This window comes from Pavona decussata, unplaced genomic scaffold (genome assembly GCF_977016875.1).
Source record: "Pavona decussata unplaced genomic scaffold, jaPavDecu1.1 SCAFFOLD_69, whole genome shotgun sequence".
Classification (NCBI taxonomy): Eukaryota; Metazoa; Cnidaria; class Anthozoa; order Scleractinia; family Agariciidae; genus Pavona; species Pavona decussata.
Window position 1 is genome coordinate 572,501 of NW_028145488.1, and position 18,840 is coordinate 591,340.

Here is an 18,840-nt window from a genome sequence, read left to right on the forward strand (position 1 = left end):
ATACCGATAAGAATCTCGGACCAGCTCTGGTTACAACCGATTGGTTGAAAACTGAGACTTTAAGACAGCTAAATGACAGACAATCCTATTCTATCATTTCTAATGAAGAATGGATCGTGAAACACAGTCAGGTAATTTGTACTCGCGAAAAATTAATGTCTACTTTTAGCAGATTCATTATTCCCAATGCTGCTAAATTCTTGCGTAGTTATGATCATTTATTATGCCTTACTAAACTAAGTTCTACATTATACCTAAGATACACAAAACCCCTATGGTGGGTCGGCCGATTGCAGCATCACATAGTTACATCACAAGACCTTTAGGTATCTTTGTAGATGAATATGTCAAGCCTAGGCTTAGGTTGCCACCGCAGTGCTTTCTTGTCACGGCAGATGTTTTCTCACTTTATCCCAATGTGAATACTAAGAAAGCATTGGTGGCCCTTGACCTTCTACTTCGGGAGGCAAGAGCCCCTGAAGCTCCACTTTTGCTTCAGTTTTCTAGACTTGTTTTTGAGAATAATTTTCTCAAATCCGAATTTAGTGACGATATTTTTCACCAAACATTTGGGATTGCTATGGGAACCCCTTTTGCGGTCATGGCCGCCAATGCATTTATGTATTACTTAGAAAAGGATCTTGTCACGTAATTTTCTAGTAATCTACTTTTGTACAAGCGGTTCATTCATGACATATTTTTTATCTGGGAGGGTCCCAAAGAAACCTTATTAGAGTTTCTTAGTCATCTCAACAGCAAGAATGATCGTATCAAACTTACGTATGTTATTGACCAAAGCAGTATTTCGTTTCTGGACCTATTCCTTTATAAGGATGCTAATTTTTGCACTTTGCAGTTTACTACGCATCAAAAGCCACTTAATGTGTATCTGTACATTCCTTTTGAGTCATTTCATCCCGCGAGCAACAAGAAAGCCTTTATTAAAGGTGAACTTATGCACTATGCCAGAAATAGTTCGACGTTTAAAGCTTTTAGCAAAACGCGTGACAAATTCTGGAAACGCCTCAGGCTTCGCGGTTATCCAGTCGGGTTTCTACTCCCTTTATTCAGGGAGGTTAAATACATTGACAGAGCCAAGTGGTTCTCTAGTAAACGCAAATCCCGCAGCGGTAGCATGGTAGTATTTGAATCTACTTTTAATTGCAGTCACGCTAACATCAAGCGGGTTATCCAGACGCATTTACCAGATTTAAACTGCATTGTTAGTTATAAATCTACTACTACTTTAGCACATCTATGTAAATAGCTTGTTTTTTGGGGGCCATACGATTAGCGCTAATCGTATGGCCCCCAAAATATAAAAACATGCAATAACATATGTATTTAGGCGTTTCTTGTAACGTCCGTTTACAGCATTTTTCAGTTGTTTCGTAACAACTTACACACAAAACATGTGCTATATATATGCTGTCCTATTTCAGTTGTATTCATTCCCTGAAGAAGTCTCCGATAGAGATGAAACGCGTTGGAAATAAACGATAAGTATACAACTACAAAAAGTCTTTTGTTGTGCTGCTCACTAGTCTTTGTTAAAAAATTGTAAAAAATAAAAAATAAATAATTAAAAAATTAAAAAAAAAAAGACTAAAGAACTTTTTCCTCCCCTCACTAAGGAAGCAGAAAATATTCAACATAAGTTCCAGCAGCTGTTGTCTTTTTGCAAAATGCCATTTCAAATATATGAAGCGTTATTAGGGTCAAAATTTAAATACAAATTATGTTATGGTGTTTAGCATTTTATTCGGCCACATTGTTGAATTATGTTCCAGCGTTTGATCAAATTATGTTCGGCTCTTTTCAATTATGTTCGGAAGTTTAGACTGACTACCCAAATTTTCTTTGGCTGACAACTACGTTGGTAGGTTTCTTTATTTATGATTTTTGCTTTTATTATTTACATCGAATTTTGTTTGGCTCTATGGAATTATGTTCGCAAGTGTCCTGGAGCCTCGCGAGAAGAAACGTCGGGAAGTCCTGGGACGAGTACATTTTCCCGCGCTATTTATGATTTATTCTAATTATTTCCAGCGTTTGTGTCCTGCTCAGATCAAACATGGCGGACGAGTCGATCACTTTCGTATTGGGTAGGCATGTAAGTGATATAATCGGTTTGATTGAACGAAATACTGGTCAGTGCGATTTTATACAGTTCCGTCTCGACTGGTTGTATAATGCTGTTGTGCGTTATTGTGACAATATTCTCTCTGGAGAAGCTGTAATGGTCCTCATTTAAGAAGCGACAGAACTGCTTAGACAAAGAGAAGGTGACAGTTTCAGTCAAAACCTCTCGTTTCAAGCAGAGTTTACAGCTACAGGCGAACGAGGAAGACCACGCTTCACTATTTCAAGAGATCAGCTCACGTTTTTATTAGACTTGGGGTCCAACCTGACCTGTTGCGATATGTTTGCTCGGCTGATCTCTTGTCTCACTAAGTAAAGTAGTCACTTCACGGAGTAGCTGTATTGCTTTCGCACTTTTGCACTCCGAATCACCCTCTTCATCGCCCCTAGGGTGCATTTCAACGCCATCTTGCGCGCCTCTTCCACATTTGTGGTCTGCCATGTTTGATCTGAACAGCACACAAACACTGTTAATAATTAAAATAAATTACAGAAGCGCGGGAAAATGTACTTGTCCCAGGACTGCCTGTACGTTTCTTCTCACGAGGCCCCAGTCCACTTGCCGAACATAATCCCAGAGAGCCGAACAAAATTCGATATAAATAATAAAAGCAAAAATCATGAATAGAGAAACCTACCAACGTAGTTATCAGCCAAACAAAATTTGGGTAGTCAGTCTTAACTTCCGAACATAATTCGATCAAACGCTGGAACATAATTCAACAATGTGGCCGAATAAAATGCTAAACACCATAACATAGTTTGTATTTAAATTTTGACCCTAATAACGCTTCATACAAATACAACGGAAGTTCTCCAATGCAAGATGAAGACATAGCAATTCTGGGTAACAAAATACAATCAAATGTTCTCTTGTTAAAGTTTAGATAATTTTCCCTGCCAACAATCAGAGCTGAATTCATTGGTTCAGAGAATAGTTGAATGACCGAATAAGTGCACTAAAAGTTTATCATTTCCTTCTTTATCTCTGCACAGAACAAGACATTTCCAAACTGATGCCATTCTTCAGGAGAGAATTTCCACAAGCTACCTTCCCGCCAAAGATGCATATGTTGGAAGATCATGTGGTCGATTTCATCAAGATGTGGCGCTTTCCAGTTGGATTTTTTGGCGAGCAAGGTGGAGAGTCTATCCATCACGAGTTCGTGGATTTAGCCAGATCTTTCTCCAGTGTTCATCCAGGTAGCTGAAGAGAATGCTTGAAGAGCACTACTTCTGTACACCCGCAAAACAGGCAGGTCATTCCACAGAAAGAAAAAAAGAAACCTAAAGAGACGAAGGGAAGAACCTTCAGTTTAATTTTCAATTGTAACATAGCTTTAATGTAAGCTTTGAAGTACGAAATGAGTAAAAATAATGATACTGAGACAATAAAATAAACTGTATTGAAATAAAACTCGCAAAGCGGCAAAGGTAACGTGCCGTGAACGTGTGCAACTAAATACTGCTCGTGAAATTTTTATTTATAATTTAAGCTCAATTTCTTCGCTGGAATTGAAAAAAATAGTTCAGTAGGATATCCAAACTTCAAGCATGAGTTTGTCCAACATGCTACATATAATATTTAAGATACAAATGAGACTAATATTTAGGTATTTTGCTCCGAATGCTAAGAAATCAGGGCCCAAAAACAATTGAAAATTTTAAAGATGGCGGAATTTCACGTTAAACACCGTACGACTAAAAATATCTCACACTTCGCAAAACGAAATTCTAGTAAAACACTTACCCTTCACACGTGTCCTATGATGATGTAGCTTCGTCACTTATGTAGCGAATTTCCTAGCAAAACTTTGCTTTTCTAGAAAACCTCCAGTTTTTATAGCAATTCTGAAGTAAAGGCGACAGATTTCCATTTTGGTTGGTATAAAATTCTATCGAATTTTCTCACAATTTTACCAAAAAATAAGAGGTTTTCGAGCGTTACACGATGGCTTTCCTTTTGTTCGGCCATATTAACTTGTGAGATGATGAAGTGCCAATGAAAATGCTGAATATGATTGGTTTAAAGACAAAGGCTTTTTGCCTTGTGACTCGTAAACAAAGGCACTGGCTTTGGTTGCTAAGTTGTTGCTAAGCTTACAGGAGCATGCGCTATGTCGCATGACTGTGGGCGCAATCGGATGGAAAAGGATGACAAACCAGACTCCACGAAACAAGAAGTCAAAAGTCTGATGGAAAAAGATTCCGCACCGAAAGCGACGTGAGTAAGTGAGTAGAGTCCTCTCAAAAGATGGCAAGGAGCGATTCTACCCTATTCATTGCTACTGCTATAACAGTATCATCGATGAACTAGAAAGGGTTCTCCAACAAGCAGGTATACCGAGTAGTTGTGAGGAGTGACGGAATCAGTTACAAAACGAGGAAACATTATCGGACGTTTATGATGGCCAGATTTGGAAAGACTTTCAAAGTTATAAGAGGAAAGAACTTTTGAGTGCTCCTAGTAATTATGGGTTAATGTTGAACTTTGACTTTTTTCAACCCATAAAACACCATAAAGACCTTTAAACTTGCCAAGACATTTGTGTTTCAAGTGGGAAAACGTTATTGCTGCAGGAATTGCTCCGATAAAGGAACTGATATCGTCAAATGAATTTTTAAAACCAGCCCTGGACGAAATGAAAGATTTGTGGAAAGGTGTGCATTTGAAGTCATGCTTGAGTTCTATTTCACTGACCTTTCGCGTATCGCTTTATTTGACAAATTTTGCTGTTTCCCGAAGATTTCAATAAAACTTCACATAATGACTTGATTTAATAAAGAACATTGTTTTGTGAGTTTTCTAGTTTTTTTTTTCTTTTATGGGTGCCACCTCGAATTTTTGGCCCCAATTTTCTCAAGAATAAAATAAAACAAAACTCTTCATGTATGTTACGACAGTGAAATCCTGGAAAAAGAACTCAAATGTTTTACCAAAAAGCAATATATGCCCCTTTTGTGGAAAGCCCTTCAATTGTTTTGTTCTTTGCGGTGTCTCTTCAGCATATTTTTTGGTTGTTCTTTTAGTGTGGATTCAGCCAATAACTCCAAGTCCTTGGAAAAGTCAAAGGAGAGTTGTTGCACTATGTTGGTGGCCCTAAAAAGTGCCAGTGGTCAAATGCTGAGATAGAAGACAATGCATGACATGATCAAAAAACGGCTAGAGCCCATCACTGATAGGTGCTCCTACACTGAATGCTACTCAATATTGGTTGCATGCATGTGGCATGCCATACGTGTGTGAATACCAAAATGATAGGAGCAGCTTGTCTGAATGGAAAAAATGTCAATAATTGAGATAATTTATTAGTTATAAGACAGTTTATTCATGGTGTGCTCATAAATTTTATTCCTTTTTTTAAGTACTGACATTTAAAAGGTACTTCCACTCCACCCACGAGACAGATCAGAAAAAGAAAGGTGGAAGTTACGAAGAACACAAACAAATATGTGACAGCAGGTTAGAAAAAGAGAGGCAAGATTTCGATTACAATAGGTGGTTCGTTGCATCATGAAGAACCCACAAAATCTTTGAACCTTGGTTTGTTTATATGATTGATGACTTGTTTCCTCAGATAAAAAAACAACTCTTCGTCATCTATCTCTACTGTATGTGTGAGTAGCGGGAACAAAACACAATCAAATAGTTATTGGGTTGCCAAATTCTCTGCTTTACATATACAGTGTGCGTAACCTTTTTTTTGTTGGATTCAATAATCACCGTTATCATCATTATCATTAATAACAACAATCATTTTATAATAATGACGATTATAATAATAATAATAATAATAATAATAATTTAACGCACATATCAAGGGAAAGAATACGTTCAGTTGCACTATAATAGCCTAAAAACTGAGTTACAATCTAAGTTCAAGCTGTGTCCGTCCTAAGCTGTGTAAAGAGAACAAGCTTTCAAGGACCTGGTTTCACAACTCATACTCAGCATACTCTATGTTCAGATTTTGTACTTCTAAAATCAATGGGTTGTTTCAGAAAAAATCCACACCTCCCCGATGGATGGGATTCTGGAAATTCTCGCAGGAGGGGGGTCAAAGACTCTTGAAATCCAGGCGGGAGGGGGGGGGGGTTGAACTTAAGAAAGTCTTCTGCAGGGGTCATTTCGACCAATAGTTCATGCGATTTGAACGTTTAGTTCGGCGACACTTCAGCGCTCTCAGACCCTGAAAATAATAGAAATATTTTGTTCACATATTTCTCACGTAAAATAAATGATAATCTAAGTTCCTTTGCAGGTCCTTTTATAGCAGAAAACGCGAACAACAAGATAGTAACGAACGAGCCACCTGTAGACGCTTTCTCACTGTCTTTTTAGTCATTTGCTTCTACAGAAACACGTAGGAGCCTGGCCTTAGACAAAATAGGGTGGAGCCGAGGGAAAAAGGCAAAATGGCGGAAGTCCTAACAGAAGACTGCAGGAGTTCAGAGGACACAGACACTGACGAGAGCCAGAAAATCTGTTAACTATGTAATGGAGCTTTCCTGGGAAAACAGGAAATTGATAAAAAGAAAGAAGGCATTAGATAAATTTTATGTTAGCCAACAGAACAAGCGCACTAGGGACCTTTCATCAAAAAAGTGTGCGGCTCCATGTTGGCCAATCGTGACAAACCTGAAGGGGCAATTTTAAATACTCAGGATGAGAGATTAATTAATGAATAATTATTAATATGAAATCAATTACAGTTTAAAGATTGATGAGTAACCAGGCATAATTAAAAGATTCCTAAAAAGATGTCTCTGGTTAAAAGTTTATAAAAACACTAAGCTTTCGATTGCCAGTCTGCAATGTTTAAAGACTGCCGAGAAGGAATGAAAAGACATGCATTTCAATTTGAAGTATTATTTTATTTACAAATACAGCTGTATGAATTGTTCACTTATTACTGTATGAATGTAAGTTCATCGTGGTGGTCAGTCCTGACAACATTTATACGCTATAATTATAGAGAACCGACAGGAATGTTGTTTTTCTCAGGTACTGCTAAGGTCTTTCAGTGTGAATTATAAAAGATCGGAGAAATACAATTTAGACGTCCCCAGTAACATTTACTCACATGATATTGTAACTTTGATTATTGTTTAGTATTAACATGTTTCTTTCATTTTGCATCATTTTCCCTCCTAAAGGGAGTTATATCAATCATGTCACAAAACTCGCATTTTACTGTGTCAGCTGATGTATATAAGAGAGGATTGTTTGCTCTTTAAATTGTTGAAGAATAATTTTAATATATAATGTAATAAAGTATTTTGAGTTGGCTTGTTAGTGTGTCATTTCATGTATTCCACAAGGGAAAACCTAAAAGATGGGAGGAACCTGACTAAAGATCGAACCTGCTGTATTTGTTTCCAATGAAGACAAACACAAGTTCACTTATGCTCTAAACACATCACATCTTCCGAGACAGACAAAAATTACATCATGCTGAATAAAAACAAAAATAACCTTTGCGTAGTAAAAATCACTATGAAAAGGAAAAATTGCCCCAGTACCCTTTTCAAATCTTTAATTTTCACTTAAAGTTACCCTAAAAGTTTTTTTTTGCATCTTTAATTGCACCTTAAAGACTGTTAAAGAATTCTTTCCTTAGTCTTTTGAGTGCAACTAAAAGATCACTTAAATTGTCCATAACTTGCTTTAAGTGATTTCTTGAAGCCCCGCTGCCCACGGTTAGCCAGCCAGGTTTTATCTGAGCATGCTTTCTTTACCCTACCTTTCCTAGAGGCTCTTCTTTCCAGCAAAGGAAGTACTATCCCTAAAGAGGGCTGCCTGGACACTCGCAGTGCTGCCTCAAAAAGCTGCTGCTCAGGGGGTCAGCTAGAGTTACGAGCCGCCTGTGTGCACTGTGTGCGCCTTGCTCCTGCTAGCAGCTCCCAGCTACTTAAGCCTGTTGCCATTGCATTCCCTCCATCACCACGGGCTTCCTTTATTTTCAAAACAAGACCTCACTGGTCCTCGATGGGTAATACAATGTGGTGCACAAGAGTGCACAAAAAACAAAAGAATGCAACACTAGAATGGTGAAGGTCTCCAAAGACTTTCAGTGTATCCCAATCATGATGGCAAAGATATTTAAAACGAATTGATGACACAAGCCCAATAGATCACCACATTTCAATGTCTGAGGATGATCCAACAAGAATTGCACCAACCATTGCCCAAATCCCACCCGTGTCCTTTAACGAGTTATTTTTCAGACACCAGACAGGGTTCTCAAAATGTAAAACTGATTTATTCTCTGCAAAGCAGTGAACAGAAGCCAACGAAGAGGAATAAGTTTTCTGTGGCAGAAACTTGACTATGCTGTACCTGTATATATGAACAATAGTTTCAAACCTTTAACTCTTTAAGCCCTGATTTGAAAATTCATATTCTCCCTACTGTTCCCCATTCATTTCCTTGGAATAAGTAAAGAAAATTTATCTCGATATAAAGACATTTTATCCTTTCTAATTGTTTCCTTTATTTCCATTAATTGAATGTTAATTTGAACGAACAGTGATCGTTTGAGGGGAACTTCATTTTTGTTACTGTAAGGGCTTATAAAGGTTTAACGCGTGCATGTCTTTGGTATTGTAATCACAATAAAGAATGCTTCTTTTACATGATCAAATAAATTAAAATTTGGTTGTAAACAACCTCTTCCTATGGGTATAAAAAACATGAACAACAGGGATGAGCTGTTCAATCTTTCATCTGGCACTTTTCAAAACAAGCATTCTTACTGGTGTGTTAGGTTTATTTGTTTTAATGTAGAATTGAACTTCCTGTTTCAGATCGAACTCAAAAATGCGTCTTTGTATTTTGAGCATTGGACCCAAATAAAGAATATAATACCTTTTCTTCTCATAATTATACACTCTTTTAAGACCTATTTTCAAGATATATGTGTATGCCACTGGGCTGATGGTTATAACTTATTGAAACCAGGAAAAGTTTAATAAAAGTAAAAATACGTAAAGTACCAACAGAAACTTTGATGAAAAGCTAGAAGACTGATATAGCATTACAGCTGCAATTAGCTGTGCTATGAACAACTCAATCTCGCACCCAGAGTCCTCAGGCTCTTTGGCCAGTGGTTGGTTGCCAGGAGAGACTCTGGGGTACTCGAAATTGATAACCGCAGGATTTCTGGGGTAAAACAATAGAAGCCGTTACGTAGCTGAAACAGAACAGCCGATAAAGAAATTACGAATTCTTTTGAGTCTCTCCTGGCGCCTACCCGCTGACCAAAATTATGAGGACCCTAGGTACGAGATTGTGAACAACTGTGCTCTGGAACAACATATTCCATACTCCCAACGCCTTGACTCAGCACCCTTACACATATCTGTTGTACCATTTTCTCATCCAAAGTTGAGATGAACTCCTAAATGAAAGCAACAGTTGCAATCAATACTATATCACTTTGCACTATAAACAGTAAAATGATTTGATTAAGAGTAACCATAATCCGACAGGGGACAAAGAATACTTTGATCAACTATAGACAAATTGTTTGGAAAGTTGTTTCAAAAAATTTAACCTAAGGTCATCTGGGACTGACATAGATTGCAAAAAGTAATTGCATTGAAATCATAATCCAGCCCATAATAAATTATGCAGTAAAATAAGCCGCTAAAACTTTCAGTATCTGGTAGCAAAATAACATGATGGGCAGTTTTTATAAAAGCACCCTCGCACGAAATTTTGATCAAGAAAACAAACCAAACTTTAGAATTTCAGCAAATTCCTTGACAAGAAAACATAACGATCGATTACTTACTTTTACTCTTCGATTTTCCAAAACTCTCTCTTCCTCTCCCGTTGGTCTGTCAGGCGGCGCTGGTAACACGGTTGGGCCTTGATTATTCTAACAATGACAGAAAGATGAAGGTTTTAAAACATATAGACCTTGCTTGACCTCGATATTGCTTTGAATGCACAAGGGCAGATGATGAATGTAATCAAAAATGAATATAAATACCGGTTTATTTTGACGAGACTTTTTCTTTATGTCGCAAGTGCGTAAGTCAGTGCAGTGCACTTTCGCAGTTTTGCAGGGGCAACCACATATTTTGGAGGTAGTTTTTGAGAACAACTTGTCTTACAGTTGCGAGGATCAAGCCTATAAACAAAAAGAAATCACATGTAAGTCATTATGTACCACTATCTTGGCAAAGGTAAGCTGACTGATAATTTACATTATACAGCAAATATTGCTAAAACACAGACACAGTTTCAAGGACGGCACAGTCAGTTTCCACAATCTTGAAGAAGGAGGCATGTCAAACCGTATGTCTGTGCTTGAGAAGGTGCCATCACACGACAACACAATGGCGGAAAAACAAAAATGCCACGCCAAGTTACTTATGCAAATTAGTCTCAACTGGACTGTAATGTGCATGCCCTCCAGCTGACACAGTCCCTTTAACCCTACCAAACTCTGGTTATCGTTAAGGTTATGGTTAAGGTTATGGTTATGGTTACCCCACCCGTGAGGTGCGATTTAAATCCCAACTAACTTTCACTCAGAGGACAAACTCCTTCAGTATCTGCAACGATACTTTCGTTGCTTTAGTGCGAGCAACATGCCCTGCTCGTTTTACAAATGACCGCAAGGCCAGGGTTTTAGCCTAATTTCATTCTCCTCCTACAGAGAATTGCGAGAGGCTATTGGTAGGAGGAGAACTCGTTATCATTCTAGACCCTACATCCTTTCCTAACAATGCCTATGCAAATCCTCCAATCCCGAGTACATCTTTAAATCAGCAACAGACTCAACTAAATCTCAATTTTCTTCAAGCATTTAATACCATACATACCTCTACCAAACAAGTAAATGCCTTGTTCTTTTTCAAGTGTGATACCTCTTTGTCCTCTGCAATTCTGCCTGCTGCAAATAGCGACCAGCGTTCTACCTAAGGCTCCTTAATATGTCCTACCTTGATTCAACAACAAAGTTCCAACACATTTTCCTTTAGTTCTTTTCCGCCCTGGCAGACTTATTTTACATCACAAATTCTTACTGAACTTGGTGCAGAAACCTACCCTCACAGCGCTCCCCTCACAACATGTGCCCTTCTGCAGGTCCACATTTAGGAATGCTATTGGTGACAACTACATTAACAGGAACAACCACAACTGCTCTGCCAGATATTACAGAAAGTGTGGCATCAAGTATGCCAGACACAAATATTATTGCACCATCAGCACAACCAAATGAAGTTACCACTGCAGCAACAGCACCACAATCAACACCAACTGCAACAACCCATTCAACTGCAATACTTACTGCCAATGCACCTGCAGCAGGTACAGTTACAGCTCAGGCGTCAGTCACGTCTGAGACAACAACAACAATGCAGCAGCAGCATCAACCAACAGCAACAACAACAGCTGGATCAAATAATAGTGAATTACCCACGTTTACGGCTGCTTTGGAATTACTACTACATAGGCGAACAGAGAGGCAGTCTGAATACCATTCGCAGCTGATGGAGGTTAGAACGAAACATCGGAGAATGATGGCAGAATTTCCGGAACATAAACTGTCAAACAACGTAAGTTATCAACAATGTCTTTTGATATACACTCACTGTTTGTTTCTGTACTTTCGTTACCTCTAATTTCTGTTGTTTGGGATATACAAAAATTAGGTTTTTAATTTTTGGCACGTGCCAGTAATAATGGAAAATGGATGTTATATGTCACTGTTTCCTTCTTGAATCCTTCTCTTGAGATGCCGGCCAGAGTACTGTGTGAACGTAGACCAGGAGAAAACAATTTGCAGATGATAATGTGATTTATTAATTGAAATTATAACAGTAGTCCCCAGCTCCGTTCATCTCACCAAACACTTGACGAGAGGTCCATTTCTCCCTAAGCCAATTCATTCATTTGTATACTGTGATAGTCAGGCCTTAACTACGAGAATGTTTCACAAACTCCTCCATTAAGACAACAAATGCAGAATAACTAGTGCAAAATTTTCTGAGGCTTTAAACTGACGTTATACACATCCCTCTGTTATTAACTAATTCCTTTCTGCAGCCCTAGGAATTACAAATCAACGAGCACAACAGAGGGTGAGTCCGTCACAAGGACGAACAGCTGCACCGGCTATTGGTCACCACTCACCCATAACATCTGAAGGCCCAAGGCCCAGAAAGACTGTCAACATTTGTTGACAAACTAATTCAGCCTACAGCAAGGCAATGGGTATCCTTCTTAAAGGATACTACGGACTTTATCGACTTCATAGAAAGAACAACAGTGGCCATGGACACATTCCTTGTGGCAATGGATGTGACGAGCCTATACACTAACATACCACAAGAGGAGGATATTCAAACAATATGCAAGGCTTGTATAAAATTAAAACCTCCCATACCCACAAATCTACTCGAAACAGCCCTAAGTTAATTCTAACAGAGAACTCTTCCCAATTTAAAGGAAAAGACTATCTGCAGGTTCATGGCACTGTTCATGGGTACGAAAATGGCAGTTGCTTTCGCCAATATTTTCATGGCGAAAACTGAAACTGAATTTCTAAACCAAAGCGCTAGAAAACCACTCGTCTGAAAATGCTAGATAGATGGCAATATCTCTATCTGGAACACAACCAGAGTGGAAATAACACAGTTCATTAAGCAAGCAAATAGTCACCACCCTACAATTACATTTACAGCTGAAATATCAGAAACAGAAACAACCTAGCTTCTTAAATACGAAAATATACAAAGGCGAAAGATTCAATAGAGAAGCAGTGTTGGACATGTGTACTCACTTCAAGCCCACTGAAACTTTCCAATACACATACTTCTCTTAGTGCCACCCCACTGGTGTCAAAAGACAATTTGTAAAAGGAGAGGCCGTTACACTGCTAAGAACAAACTCCTCTAAAACACAATTTGATGAGAACATGAACAACTTCAAAGCAAAACTTCTTGAGAGAGGCTAACCAGGACACTTCATTGAAAAGACACTCTATATAGAGGATGAGCTCTCCCACAAAAACAAAAAGAAAACAAACGAGCCTTTCCTTATGTAACTTAATATCAACTATCAGTGCCAAACTTGAAACAAACACTACTCGATAAATAGCATTTAATAGATGAAATCCAGTGCTCAAAGTAATTTACAAGGGAAAACCGCTCATTTCATACCCACCAGAAAGGGGGTTCCCAAAAGATATACTCATTGAGGGCAAAACTCTGATTAAGGCTAAAATACCCACGTGAGAGGTGCGCAGGCTCATCCATGGTGAGAACACAAATCAGAGGCACAAATAGGTCACTGCTAAGTATTCTTACTTTTTTTGTTTGTTTGCTCCAACCATGGTTCATGTTTATTTGTTTCTGTTGATCATTCGCCTGGAACAAAGGTCACATACTCATAGTGGCCAGATGCGCTGTTATTAAAAGCAAGAAACAGTTGCGATGAGCCACTGATGAGATAAGCAGGAAATATTGGGATTAAAAGGACATTTTCTAGCGACGGAAAATCACAATAGACATTTTTAGCAGATTGCTCGTACCTAAAGGCATTAAGTTGCCCAGTTTGCCAGCAAAATACCCATGTCTTCTGAATTTCTGAGCCTCTTCATCACAGTTATCGCTTGTAACAAATCTAAGGTAATCCAGAACCCTTGAACTGGATGAGCCGGGAAAATGCTGTTCGAGGCCTTTAGTGACGAGATGGCAGCCACGCAGAACAAGCAGTGGGAAGAAAACCCCAAGAATGAAGATGTCTCTAAAGAGGACAGACACGTACTTAGATTGGCAGTGGCTCTTCTTATGGCCTATGACCAGATTGGCAAGAGGCTGAACAGGGAGGAGGCATCCCCCCCAAGTTCAAAAGTGAGCGAAGAGACACTGAAAAGGGCTATTCGCCTCACGAAGTCTTTCAAGGAGCAGTGTAAAATACTGGATCAGGTAAGACATCAGTTGTAATCTTCACAGTAGGTCCAGAAACGCTTTCGATGATACCTTTTTCAAGGCCAAGCAATCACCAAACCCAGCGCAGCCGAGTGGACACTGGGGAGAGAAAGCCTGCATGGTCGACGTAACCAGTTCCCCTCATTTTGTTCTCACCCGCTCGCTTCCCCTCCTCTTCCCCGATTACGTCGGCCTCACAGGCTAGTGAAAAGACTTATTGATTACGTAGACAACTTGATAATCAATTGCAAGCGCTAAAAAATAAGAAAATCTAGGATGTACATAGCCAAACTATCATTGACAGTAACCATCATATTGTCGATAACATCGCCTTTTTTCTCTTCTTGAATTCAAAGCTCATTCACGAATTCACACATGAGGATGTCTACTCGCAGAAATCAACGATAGCACATGGCTATATTGGTGAGCCCGGGTCCATTTGCCAGAGTGGAGATCGTCCAGAAAGGACAATTTAATGGCTAAAAAAGGCCCATCGCATCGCATTGTGATTGAAGTTATGGGCAACCTAGAAAAAGATGGTCTTGGCTTCTTAAGGAAGCAAGACAGGACAACCGTGTTTTTGAAGGACTTGCCCTGTAACCTACAGAACAATGTGTTACAGGCGTACGGTATTAAACTTGATAGTTTTACCAAAAAATTTCAAGAGAGAGCTTCGGTGGAACTTCTTTCCATGGAGTTGTTTAATAAAATACTGAGAATGTCCCCGAGAAAGGCAGAACTGTCACAGGTTTATTTCAATGATGAGGAAATTTAACTTTCATCATCATCAACTTGTATGCCTTTAAGATGATAGCACCAATAATGTTATTATTTACAAGTGATTGAGGCCCGGTTCAAACATTGAACTTTTCATGTGCCAAACCTCATTCCTTCAATTGAGTACATGAAAAGATCGACATTTGAATCAATTAAGTTCAAGTGGGCTACATGGGAACTTCGACTAGGGATTGACTTAGATTCAAACGTCGAACTTTTCATGTGCCGAACTTAATGCATAAATTAGTATAATTGATTCTTACATCCCACAATCCCCTTCTTTCATTGAAAGCATGCGCACAAACGCACAAATGTAAAACAAAATGGCGGGGTGGCGGAAACGCTACACAGTGGTTCCTGAAGAGGATATGTGCTACTCTTGCTTCGAAACAACCAAATATTCATGCATAAAGTGTACGAACGCCATCTGTAATCGTTGTTCGGCGTTTGAACCAAACGAGGAGACTCCAGGCTGGATAGCGGGAAAATCAGTCGGCTATTGTCTCCCTTGTAAACAAGAAGAGAGCAACGGAGTAAAAACTAACGGTAAACGAACTCTAAACACAAGCAGAGAAGCAGCAAAACCTGTGGGAGCTATGGCGTGGTAAGCACGCAACATTCCTAATTTTCACGATATTAAGTTTTTAATTAGAGGCTTTCGCGGTTGCAGCCATCACGTTTGAAAAGTAGGACAAAAAGAGCACGAAATTCACTCTGTCAATGGGAATGAGGCAATAATTATTGTAGTGATAAAATTTTTAATAGCGTAGTGAATAAATCATGATTATACTATTATTCTGCTCGATACAATGAAAAACTTGTGTTGGGTGGGCATGCTTGTACTGTGAAACTATTCCTATCACATTAAGCATATAAATGATAAGTATGAAAGTTTCTTCGTTTGCAACAAAATTACCTTCCCCTATCCTTGTGAGGTCCTTAAGACAGCTAACTGTAATTTACAACTTTAGTAGATTGGTTGGCAATAAAGATGACTGGTAGTTCTTGAGTTTATGAATAATACAACAGGAAGCTGAATTCTGTTTGTGTTGTTTGATTAGCCTTGACTTATTTCTGACAAATGTCAGTCATCAATGACTGATTGTGTAGTGTAACCTATGTAAGGTACCTTTTTTGAAGAAGGAGTCTCTAGAAAAGTAAATGTGATTATTAAAGGTGAAAAGAATAAAGTTCTGATTAATTTGTGATCATATTTGAAAGAGAAACTTGTCCATTTGAAGAGACAGATAATTAAGAATAATTTAATAATTAGCCTTCTTGATCACATACTGCTGCAGAACAGAAGTCATTTCAGATGTCTAATGAGAGTGATAGGGAAGAAAATGAAAATGGGGATGAAGAAGATGAAGAGGACTCTAGTTCTGAGCAAGCAGAGGAAAGAATGATAAAAAATGGCAAAAAACAAAGAGAGCAGGCAGGAAAGGAAAGTGGACTCCGACAATGTTAAATGATGCTGTAGATATTATAATAGGCAGTGATTATTACCAAAACAAAACTCATTTTTACCAATGTCAAGACCCAGAAAAATGGGCAGATTTATGCTGCCATACTTGATCAACTAAAGGTCAGATGTAAGGCAAGGAATGAAAATATTCAGTTTACTGTGCCACAACTCAGATCAAAATTCAAGAAGCTTATATCAGAATGCAAGCGTGCAGCTTTGACCATAAAAACAGCAAGTAATATAAAACAATTTCAAGAAGAGAGAGGTTATAGTGCATGGTTTAATCAGTTATTTGAAGTAGTGAAAACATGCGACTCCTGTTCACCTGAACTTGCGATAGAGCCATCAGCATTAACCCTTTGTGGACCAAATTAATTTTCATGAATTTTCAAACTTTTCAGTGGCTTCTGATTTAATAGCTATATCTCCAAAACTGTTTATCTTTTATCTGTTTATCTTTTTATCTGTTTATTTTTTCACAAGTTAACTTGCAAGAAAAATGTTCGTCAAAAAATTAACTTATGACATTATACTACGTCATTATGACATCATAATATTAGTTAATATTTAACCAAAGGCAAAACCTCGATTAATTCTCCCATTTTCAAATGCGGATAAAACAAAAGTGAGCAGCTCAAAAAATCGGTTGTGTGGCCAATTATTTTCTACAACTCCTAACTATTGTTTTGATACCTAATTTACCTAGTAATTACATCTATACAACAATAAAAAGTCACTTTTTCTGACCAAGGTACTCCTCTCGCAGGAGCAATAAATGAGATAAAGCAATATCGATCTCACTCCTCTATTCACTCCATGCAATGTTTTCAAATGTAAAACGTGCAGGACGGCCACGCTCTCTCTCTTCTTTGCCAGAATCGTGGTATTCGCTAGAGTCACTGTCTTCATCTTCACTGATTTCATCAGGACACCTTAGCAAATCTTCTTCATCTTCTTCCATTGGAATTGAATCTAAGGACTCAGCGACATCGGAATATCGTCTTCAAAGCCTTCGATGTCTGATTTGGCGCCATCGCAAGGAATATCAAAGGTTCCTTGGAAAAAGTCGATCACATTTTGAGCGGAATACATTATTTCCCTGCATGACATGCTGTACAAAGATATTCGAGAATAAAAAGCCGGAAAATATCGATGAAACGCTCAAAGAAAGACGAAAATGCTCGCTAATGAAAGCTACAGGCACTGTAAACACAAAAGTAACCCTGGGGGCCTGGTAACTTTTATTGGGATCGCTGCTGAGTAAAAAAATTTCAGTCACCTAAGGTGTCCGATATATCGGAGAGTGGTCCGCAAAGGGTTAAACGTGCAAAACAACCAGACAACAGAAAATGAGGGCATTCTTGATGAACCAAAAAACAGCTCTGTTGGAGAATTTGTACCTGTAAAATCAGTTCCAACAAAGAGGCAGAAAAAAGAAGACCCACTTGTTGAAGCCATTCACCTTATGAGAGCTCATTAATTCTTAAAATCAGATATAGAGAAATCCAGAGAGCATGAGCTCAAACTTTACCAAATGCTTCTAACACATTCTAACCCTTCCCCACAACCACAATAAGCAAACCATCATGGGAATTATGTTGCTACAAGTATTGTAAACCAAGGTCCTTCTATTTCCTCACATCAGTTTGCTCCTCAATGTGATTATGCCTCATGGGATGGAAACCACAATTCATTTCAACCAATACGCTCTGTGGCACCTTGCCCTTCGTTATCTTCAAATTCAAGTCACACAAGAAGCTCTCCACATAGTTTGAGAGAAGGGAGTGAGAGCCCTTTTTATCATTCTCTGTGATATCATTTCAGGAAAGGTGCCTTTAAACATTGCATTGATGATGCTTGTAAAACAATAAAAGCAAGTAAAGTTGTTTAGTTCAAATTACTGTAAAATTATTGTTAATACCACAAGGTCTTTCAGGTTAGAAGCAGCATGCATAACTTAGTTGTTGTAGTTCAATGGCCCCCAAAAATATAATGGCCAATTCACTGTAGGTTTGTAATGCCATTATCTGTTATACAAAACCTTACAACACATTCTAACATTCAAGAGAAATAGAACAGGTGTTAACTTCTATGTAGATAGTCTACATCCTTCTTGTCAGTGTTTTACTAGTACAGTAACTTTGCCAATATGGTTGTGTTGGAAAGTTCAGTTGCATAATAAAATCATTATTTTAAGCATGGTGATTTCTACTTTATATACACTGTACAAAAGTTTTGACTGAGAATGCATCATTTATTACCTGAAGCTAAAACACTGCATGGAATGAAACAAATTTGATATCCAAACTCTTTGTTATCAGACTGGAGGTAAAGTTTTGATAACAATTCTCACTGTGGCGAAGCTAACCACTCTATCAAATTACTTCTTTTATGATTTGCATGTTTAGCACCAATTTAAATTTCAACAAATGTGATACCAATATACCAGTGATTGATGAAGTGAGAGGGGAAAATTGAACTGAAAAAAGTGGTTGTGTTCTTGCACG

General features: G+C 38.3%; 1 protein-coding gene, 1 long non-coding RNA gene and 2 pseudogenes across 2 annotated transcripts in view; all 4 read left to right on the forward strand.

Annotated features, from left to right (window-relative positions):
• The window catches only part of LOC146477655 (uncharacterized), a 3,330-nt gene extending 491 nt beyond the window's left edge, over positions 1–2,839 (forward strand). The window contains exons 1-2 of the long non-coding RNA XR_014865294.1: positions 1–1,875; positions 2,378–2,839. The exon at positions 1–1,875 is cut by the window's left edge and continues 491 nt beyond it. This is a non-coding gene — a long non-coding RNA (uncharacterized LOC146477655). The remainder of the gene's footprint in view (positions 1,876–2,377) is intronic.
• A 1,420-nt stretch (positions 2,840–4,259) lies between these two features.
• LOC146477656 (uncharacterized) lies at positions 4,260–7,431 on the forward strand. Its single transcript, XM_085113039.1, has 6 exons — positions 4,260–4,366; positions 4,667–4,803; positions 5,198–5,279; positions 5,513–5,644; positions 6,043–6,115; positions 6,581–7,431. Exons 1-6 carry the CDS (start codon positions 4,260–4,262, stop codon positions 6,797–6,799), a joined length of 750 nt encoding a protein of 249 aa, XP_084969165.1. The 3' UTR covers positions 6,800–7,431.
• LOC146477657 (uncharacterized) lies at positions 7,060–8,449 on the forward strand (annotated as a pseudogene).
• A 6,742-nt stretch (positions 8,450–15,191) lies between these two features.
• LOC146477658 (uncharacterized) lies at positions 15,192–18,498 on the forward strand (annotated as a pseudogene).
• The last annotated feature ends 342 nt before the right edge of the window (positions 18,499–18,840 follow it).